The 9171-nt window shown below is 32.2% G+C and overlaps 1 protein-coding gene across 1 annotated transcript; it reads left to right on the forward strand.

Annotated features, from left to right (window-relative positions):
- The first annotated feature begins 539 nt into the window (after window positions 1–539).
- LOC128157762 (uncharacterized) lies at window positions 540–6348 on the forward strand. Its single transcript, XM_052820380.1, has 8 exons — window positions 540–692; window positions 1730–1817; window positions 2027–2121; window positions 2343–2486; window positions 2724–2795; window positions 4528–4669; window positions 5022–5130; window positions 5905–6348. The coding sequence occupies exons 1-8, from the start codon at window positions 662–664 to the stop codon at window positions 6256–6258; spliced, it is 1035 nt and encodes a 344-aa protein (XP_052676340.1). The 5' UTR covers window positions 540–661; the 3' UTR covers window positions 6259–6348.
- Window positions 6349–9171: the final 2823 nt, after the last annotated feature.

A 9171-nucleotide genomic window follows, 5' to 3' on the forward strand; every position in this document is an offset into this window, starting at 1 on the left:
ATCAGAAATGGTTATAATTGTTTATCCGTAGATACATTTGCAGTATACATATGAGAGGCGTTTCTGCAATGTATTCGTATACATGAAGATAAATATATTAAAAAAATAGTTTTGTGACCATTTTGTAGTAAGTTTTACCTCACAATTACAAATCAGATGATTTTCACTATTAAAATTCCAATTTTTGATTATATATTGTTAAATAAATTGTTCATGATGCACGGGAAGTTATTGTTTAGACCTAAATGTCGAGCCCCTTTAAACAACAAATCCCTTAGGCAAAGTTATATTTATTTAGTGAATGAGAAATAAACAAGATTGAGAGATAATCAACATGATAATGGGAGTCTGGTTTGATAAGTGAGTCATATTTTGTCCTAGTAATTATATTATCTTAAAAATACGATCCTCGTTATTGATCGGAAAATACCTCTTAAGGGAATATCTATCTCTTTCCTTAGTTTACAAGTTTGTATCAAAAAGATGACAATCCTTCCGTTTATAAGTAAAGTTAAGACACGTCTTAACCAGTCATGCATAACATGATTCATTTCTTGATGGGAGAAATGACGCGTTGTTTCCACATATATTACTTTTCTTTAACAAAAGTGTTTTAAGATATTGTACGATTTCGCCGAATAAGACATTCTAAACCCGGAGGATGTTTTTGTGTCATAAAACGATTAGATTAGGTAAGGTTACATTAATAATCATTATTAACAAACAGCATTTCTTAATTTACTTTTTTTTTATTCTTTTTATATCTTTTTGGAATATTTTTCAATAAAATGTACCCCGTTTTAAAATCTTTAAAAGTTGAAATCACTGTGTATCAATTTTGAAAAGTTTGAGAATTAAAAACAGTGTATCAGAGGTTATTGTATTTTTAAAAAGTGATTCATTTTAAACCTTTTTTAACTTTACCTGACCTAAATTATAAGAGAGAGAGAGAGAGAGAGAGAGAGAGAGAGAGAGAGAGAGAGAGAGAGAGAGAGAGAGAGCATATTAATTTTGACGAAAGATATTTTTGGGAGTTGATTTTAATCAACTCTCCTATGCAGTTACTCAGTCAAACCGAAAGTGAAACAGTGTTTGGACCTCAGCACAAATCATTGCTACTGACAAGACTTAGTTCTTGAAAATAATTGATAAATTCGATGTAATGAACGCTAAAGCATTGTTTTTCAAGGAAAATTATTTATAAATACCTTCAAAATAGTCAGATTTTAAATGGTACGAACAGTTCAAATATTTTTTGTAGTCGTATGTATTCCTACGCCAGAGTTCAATATAGGCTCGTTCAACTCGACGCTCGGCTGTCTCCGTAAATCCTTGTCGGAGATTTACGGTGTCGGTCGAGCGCTTGGTTGAACGAGACTAGAGTTCAATATTGCTTGGATCCATACAATTTTCGAGAAATATTTATATTACTGATACATAGTTTGATTGAATTAATTTTATCTCTAAATATTATTTAAACATGATTTACTATAGTATATGGGAGTTTCTCGACATTCTTGTCGAAAAAGTCCAAAACTTCATATTATAAAAATGTGCGTTATTCAAATTAGAAACTACTTGTACTTGTCATGCAAAATCACATATCATTGGTTTTAAAATGAATAAACATCGACAAAATCAACTCCCGTCAGTTCTTCAGTACTTTGATTCTTTGAATTTGACGATAAACAATTGTTACAAACAAAGTAATTATGTTTATTTTGAACAGGTTTGGCCGTACTTTATACAGTAATCCTGAGGAATATGGTTCACTCTCAATCCTTGAATACTAAACTTTTTAAAGATTTCTCTCTCGAGTGAGTTTTAGATTATCTTCTATTTTCATATCAGAAAAAAAGTTAAGGAAGAAAAACAACATCAGTTATACGTAGAGCTTTGATTCAAATCAGAATATCTCTCTCTCTCTCTCTCTCTCTCTCTCTCTCTCTCTCTCTCTCTCTCTCTCTCTCTCAACACGAACTGTGGTTTTTCCATTATATTTACTTACTTTCTCGTTGTATTATAGAATTAACTGCGCGGGAAATAAAGGTCAACCTGGTTTCCAAGCGACATTTGTGAAAGTTTGCGTTAAAGATCGTTCTAAATCACATTGCAGCAATGGTATATTTCACTGAAATATTACTTTTAATGAACCACATGTTAAAGTTGTGTATGAAGAATATTTTTTAAGTAATTCGTTTAATCGTGAAACTTGATATTTTCTTTGTGCATGAAAACCTGGTTCTTCCTGCATAATTTCTATATGTAAACGACAGCACCAAAATCAATATTTTAATGGGTTACAGTGACGGATGATATCTTATTTCCTATCTGTATTACAGATGATGAGGACAGTTCCGATGATGACAGCAATGAGGATTCGGACGATCTATTCCATGTGTTTGTCAAATTAATCGGTCGGGAAATATGTCAAAACAAAACGCCCGCAATCATTCAATTTTTCAATGAGACAAAACCTCTTTTCGGTAAGAATATCTATCTATCTATCTATCTATCTATCTATCTATCTATCTATCTATCTATCTATCTATCTATCTATCTATCTATCTATCTATCTATCTATCTATCTAATTATCTATCTATCTATCTATCTATCTATCTATCTATCTATCTATCTATCTATCTATCATCTATCTATCTAATATCTATCTATCTATCTATATTTATATATATTTATCCATTGATCTATCGTTTCTGTGTAGGATTAGGAACTAACCCGGCTCAAGAGAAAACTCCAGACCAACAAGGACTGAAATCATTTAACGAAAGCGAAGGTATACTGTTCGGCAAATGTCAGGGGGTTTTTTTAATTCATGAAAATATTCACTTAGGTAATGTAACATACCTATATAAATATTGTTAACTTTCCTTTTTAAATTCACATGAACCGTGACAATGTGCCTCATGTTTTTAATACGATTGCAAAATCTTGCTTTTTTATATTCTTTACTTTTACTTTAATTAATTGTCTTTCATATCACCACCAAGACAATGCATTTAAAAGCGCTGAAATATGTATCACTGTTGTTGCATGTCAATAGTTCGTATTTGAGTTTCACGTTTTGAATAAAAACTGAATGCTAAAGTCAATTTCAGTTAAGGACCATGTACTACACAAGTTCTTATTTAGGCCCGCTCGGCAGGTACCCTGTATTAATCAGTAATTCGTCGACAAAGTTCAATAAAAAAATTAAAAAAAACTTCGTCAGTCTCTTTGTCCGTTTTTGTTCAATTCCTTTCGTCCATACCACATTTTCTTTGCCTCACACTAGGCTCAAACTTCAGCGATGAAACCCATGGGTTAGTGTGTGCCCTGCGATCTTAAAGATTTTTTTGTCTGGATGAAAGGTCAAGGCTAATAATTCTTTTGCGCATAATTTTTCTGGGTCATATTTTTCATTTTGTTTCTCCTTTTCGATCATGCAGTACTGGCCTAAGACCAATTCTTTTCAAGTATCATTTTTCGACTTTACATTTAATACTATTTTATAAATATTAGTGTATAAAATTACATGTACATGATTGTATATATAATAGCCGAATGTGTTAAAAAAGTATGATAATCACTTTTAAGACATGTCATATTTTCTTTAATATGCAAATCCGTTGCATTCAGCCTACATTATGTATGTATCATGATAAAGCACTGGGGACAATTGGTACTTGTCCAGAATCGGTCTTAGCTAGGCCAATAGAGCTTAAACTTCAATCATATAGTGCCCATGGACAGAGGATCAACAAATCCACATTGAATGTTTTTTTTCGTCTGTCTTTTTAAAAAAAAGACAAATAAGAAACAAACAAAAATCATACATTTTCCCTTTACCGTTAGACAAACCTTTCACTAAAAACAAAATTATCGTATTGCAAATTTAGCCCTGTAGATATGCTTCACATCTTTTAAATGTCTTTTGCTAAATCCGTGGTCTTTTGAGATGATCAATGATGTCTTATTCTGGTATTTTTTTTCAATTAGAATGATCTGCCTTTGAATTTGTGCATGTGAAATTACATCTTGTAAACAGTTTAGGAATGAAAACACAAAGTACATGTAATTCAATACTTAATTTGCTATATTTAAACAATAAAATGCTTTCTTTGGGGATTCATTCGGGATATGAAGGTAGCGACATTGCAGAAAAAATACATAACCCGCATTAGAGGTTTAGCTAAAATAAACAGCCAAATCGTCTCCTGTGAGACTTTGAGTCTGACATCATCATGATTATTTTGTGCAGTCCGTGATTTTTCTTAGGTTGCTGGTGTCTTCGACCAATCGATAAACAGGGCGTGTCCATTTTGTTCCTGTCATTTTCTTGTCAGTTTCAACCGTTGTAGATTTCGACCAATCGATAAACGGGGCGTGTAGATTTCAGTCAGGATGTTTCTATAGAGCTATGAATTACTATATGTTTCCATAAGAAATAGAGGAAATAATATTTAGTAGATGTAAATATACCCATATAAAGATATATTAAGTACGAGGTCCAGATCTCTGATTTTTAGATGATGACATGCGGGCCACAATAGACAGGTTGCGGGTTGGAGTCGCAGTCGGAACCATCCTTGGATTCGTGTCCGGAGTTCTGGTCACGGGGTTGTTGATATTACTGTACACAAAAAAGATGCACAGACTTAAAAATTCAAGGTATAATTATCAAGTGATGTTATTTGTACTAGTCAATATGAGAAAACAGTTTCGTGAATTGACGATTCTCTTGGTTATACAAATATAAATTTGGTAGTTTAATGTTCTTGTGGATTTCATTCACGTGTATGATGTATAACTACGAAATTCCAGACAAATGATCATTGCGTAGTATGAAAATATAATTATTTCGTATTATGAAAATATCTTTTAAAACTGGTCATATTTTCTGTGATATGCAAATCCACTACATTCAGTCCAGATGTTTTTTTTTCTGATTATTTTATTTATTGATTTATTAATTCATTACTCGATCAGCAGATTAAATAATAGAATCATGTACATTTTTCAGGTACTCTTCACAGGTAGACACACAGAGAAAGACACAATTACACGGAGATAAAGCAGAATACAAATATGATAATGCACATTACACATACTGTGATGTCAATAATGAAATCGTAAGTTTATAGATATTTGTGTTTTCTTGTTTAAAATTTAGATTTTAAAAATAGTGGGATCAAAATGGAATACTAGTGATTCATGTATAACAGTAGAGTATATACAATTTATAGTACTTTTACGAAAATATTCGAATATTAATTGGGGGAAAATATTTGATAAATAGTATTGTTAAACTTTCATGTTAAATACTGAAATCTGATTGGTTAAGACGCAGTTAATAATATTTTCTATTACCCTCAGCGTTAGTAACGCACTTAGCAACGGGTAACATTAAAAAATGTTACATGCGCGAAAATTATGCGCGTACGGTTCGCTGTAGAATTCACGTTATTCCTATATAAAAGCAGTAAAATTCTCTTAAAAATTAAGACATTCAGTATAACAAAATAAATAGTGCCTGTTTGGGAGGATAACAGTTGAAATTGACACCCCTCGAAAACCATTGTCAACCTCCGCTTCGCGTCGGTTGACAATGGTTTTCTCGGGGTGTCAATTTCAACTGTTACCCTCCCAAACAGGCACTATTTATATAAGAATACAGCTTAGTGGGTTTTTTTTTCATAAACTGCAAATTATTTGGAGCAAATGTTGTACTCAGTAGCTAAAATTCAAAGTTACTGCAAAGTAGAAATAATATACCATTAAGTAACAAAGCATTGTATAATATAGCATCTGTAAAACAAATCTTTTAAATAGATGCACAGTGAACATACGTTTGTACTATGTTGTAGATTTCTTTTAAAAATACAGCAATATTGTTCTATTTCCAGTGCCAAAGGCCGATAGAACCATCTTCTAAAAGTCAAAATAGCGAGGAATCCCACAAGTACCAAGATTGTAATTTGAACACATATAACCATCTTAACGAAAGCAATTCCAACAATGCTATCAGACATGAAGAGTATGACCATATCCGGGATGCGCGCGCAGACTCGTTACCATCAGACGGAGAATACAGGATGTTAGAACCAGCCAACTCGAAGCAAGAAGTTGGCATTTTGCCACTAGAGAAACCAACATGCGACATGAGTAAACCAAGTGATGATAATTACTTTGAACTTGAAAATGTGAAATGTCAAGCCACCAACCCGGATGCGTATTTTGTTTTAGAGAAGGACTCCTAGTAAAAACAAATCCTGATTATTGTAATAATTTCTTATTTCTGTTTCTCCAGTTTTGTTTATTTGTTGTTGTTTTTGGGGGGTTTTTTTTTGGGGGGGGGGTTGTTTTTTTTGTTTTTTTTGCTGTTCATTTTTTTTTTTCTATTTTCGATTTTGTTTTCTTTTTGTTTTTGTTTTATTAGAAATTTTCAATAAATTATTTTTTTTATTATACAGAAGTACGTTTTATAAGAGTCACATGTACATTTTCCAAAACAGTTAGAAAAAACTGATGGGCGGTTTGCATACATTGTACATGTCATTGACTAAATACATGTAGTGGTACGTACGTACGTATGCTTACAATCACTTGATGCAAAAATGGTGTGTATATCGTTATGTTTCATCAAACTAAAAAAAAAAAAATGTCAGAATATATATGTACATTTGTATATTGTACGTAACAACAAAATCAAAAATTGTTGTAAGCGTAACTTAGCGACCATTTGTCATCTAATTCATATGATAAATAATGCCGCATTAAAAATTTGTGCAATAAATAAAATATTGAAATTAAAAAATATGTACTGTAATGACAATTGATAAGGTATTGTTCAGGTATAGTATCAGAAAAAATACAAATCTAATGGTAAATGAAAAATATAAAAACAAAAATGCAGACAAGGAAGTTGCATAAAACTGTGTTAATTTGTGTGTATATGAATAATAAAGTTATGATGAAATAGATTTAGTATACATCTTTGTGTATACGGTATAGATGATCTGGGTTAGCGCAATACATTACATTAATGTCATATAATTCTAAATCTAGAAAAAAGTGCATTGTATGTTTAAACTGGTGCGGTAACTTGAGCGTTACGAAGAAGAAATTTTATAAATTAAAAGAAAAGTACTTGGGCCTCTCTCACAAATCTACATGTACTTTATAACTATGATCTGCCTTAATTTAGTTTAGCAGTTGTTATAACGTTTCACAAAACCGTCATATATTTAAGAGCTGTCCTAAACTTATTACAACCAGATACTGTACACGTCCCAAGTCCAAACATAACATTTATTGGCAGCTTATACTTGTATTTTAGTTCAACACAAAGGGCCCGGTAAATTATATAAGTCAAGTGCGCGTGACTTCTCGCAAATCTAATTTCATGCAGTCGTTTGCAATTGTGCGAAGTTATAACTTCTTTAGTATTGAAATTTGAAAATTGTTTTTTTAAATCACATTTATCATTATTCATAACATTTTTGTTGATTAATTGGATTTTTAAGACTTTAATCGGGTCAAGTAATAAAATGGCAAATCGTGCTTCTGAATCGGTAATTGACTGTAAACATAATTTTTTAGGAGTCGAGAGAAGCATGATGTTAAACTAGCATTCTTTAATTTTACATCAAAAATAAAAATAATATGGTAAAAAAAAGTCTCTCTCTCTCTCTCTCTCTCTCTCTCTCTCTCTCTCTCTCTCTCTCTCTCTCTCTCTCTCGTCACGAATGCATTTAACGAACTGGTAAAAACTATTGTAACAATGATAATGATTAATTAATTTATGCGACACCTTTAATATGAGAGGAAAAAAACCCCAACCTTAGTACAAATAACAAATGTGCTTCGTGCTTCCTGGTTGGAATCTTGTGAATTTAGATTCAGAATGTTTTCCTTATTTTCATTCATGTAAGGCTGAGTGAGCAGAGTTTCATGAATGACATTTATAAACGTGAAAGGGTCTATTGCGAATAACAATTGAATTAACCTATAGGATCTGTATGGGTTTCTGTCTTTACAAAAAAATCGATTTCCTTTCCACGTCTTGATTTTAGGCCATACACAGTAAACTCTTAGGTTCTAGTTCTCGTAATGCACAGTGATTGAAAAAAAAAAGATTCACAGTCGTTGTCCGAGCAGTATAAGTTATCGCGCTTTTTTACTTGATTATCTTTAAAAAAAAAATCAGTTTACTTTCTATAAACGATACATGTTCTTTATATGCGTTTATTTACAACAAAGGACATACGTACATGTATAAGCAAATATCGACTTCAAAGGTTGCAAATCCTTTGACTCTTTGCTATAAACAATGCACGTCGCCTAAGTTTTTTTTCAACAGAAATAACAGGAAGAATGATGTTTATAGATGTAGAATGATTTTTACCAGGCATTCGAATTCTATCATCATTCACCGTACATTCAACTGAACTCTTTCCGTATTAACAATTAATTAACTGCATGCATCCTTAAGCTTTGTATAAGGGGACGTACCTGATGCCGGGATGACAAGGGGACGGATTTCAGATTCTAACTGACCTACCCCCATTTTTTAATCTATAAACATTCCCCCCTGCATTTTTGGCATAAAATGTCACAACGCACACATTCTTTGCAAAGAACAAACTGCATCTACTCGATCTGCAGTACTTCTCTCACAGTTGTACTACTTCCTATAGATGTTCATGAAAGCAAGAGCAACAGTTTTTGCTCGGCATGTTTTTTTTTACGTTGCACCTGTTTTGAGTAACACAGAGTGAATGATTCTTGTCCTCAAACAAAGCGTGCTTACACTAAGGTATAAACACTGTGTCGGAAAAATTATGCCAGTGCCAAGGTGGCATTTTTCCACCCGCTTTCGATGCAGTTTCGAAAAAATCTATACCAATTGATAGACCATCGTCTAGTCAGAGTATAAAACCACTTTTGTTTTTAGTGTGTTTCACCTGACAGGTGAGATATTTACCTTTTAAAATTAATATCCCATACGAAAATGTTAAAGGTATATGTGGCGTATTTGGAGTAAAATTTTTGACATGAGTTTCAGTAAAAATATACATCATGCATCTTATAATTAGACGTTTCACAAACTCTAGGCCCGTAAAACATGTTCTTTTTTTAGTTATTTGTCTCTAAATATGCTAAACGTCTGA

The sequence above is a fragment of the Crassostrea angulata genome, chromosome 8, assembly GCF_025612915.1.
Source record: "Crassostrea angulata isolate pt1a10 chromosome 8, ASM2561291v2, whole genome shotgun sequence".
Lineage (NCBI taxonomy): Eukaryota > Metazoa > Mollusca > Bivalvia > Ostreida > Ostreidae > Magallana > Magallana angulata.

Coding starts and splice junctions, on each gene's coding strand:
- LOC128157762 (XM_052820380.1), top strand. CDS start 662: ATGTTTTTGTGTCATAAAACGATTAGATTAG. Junction 693..1,729: donor TCATAAAACGATTAGATTAG/GTAAGGTTACAT, acceptor TATTTTGAACAG/GTTTGGCCGTACTTTATACA. Junction 2,796..4,527: donor ATCATTTAACGAAAGCGAAG/GTATACTGTTCG, acceptor TCTGATTTTTAG/ATGATGACATGCGGGCCACA.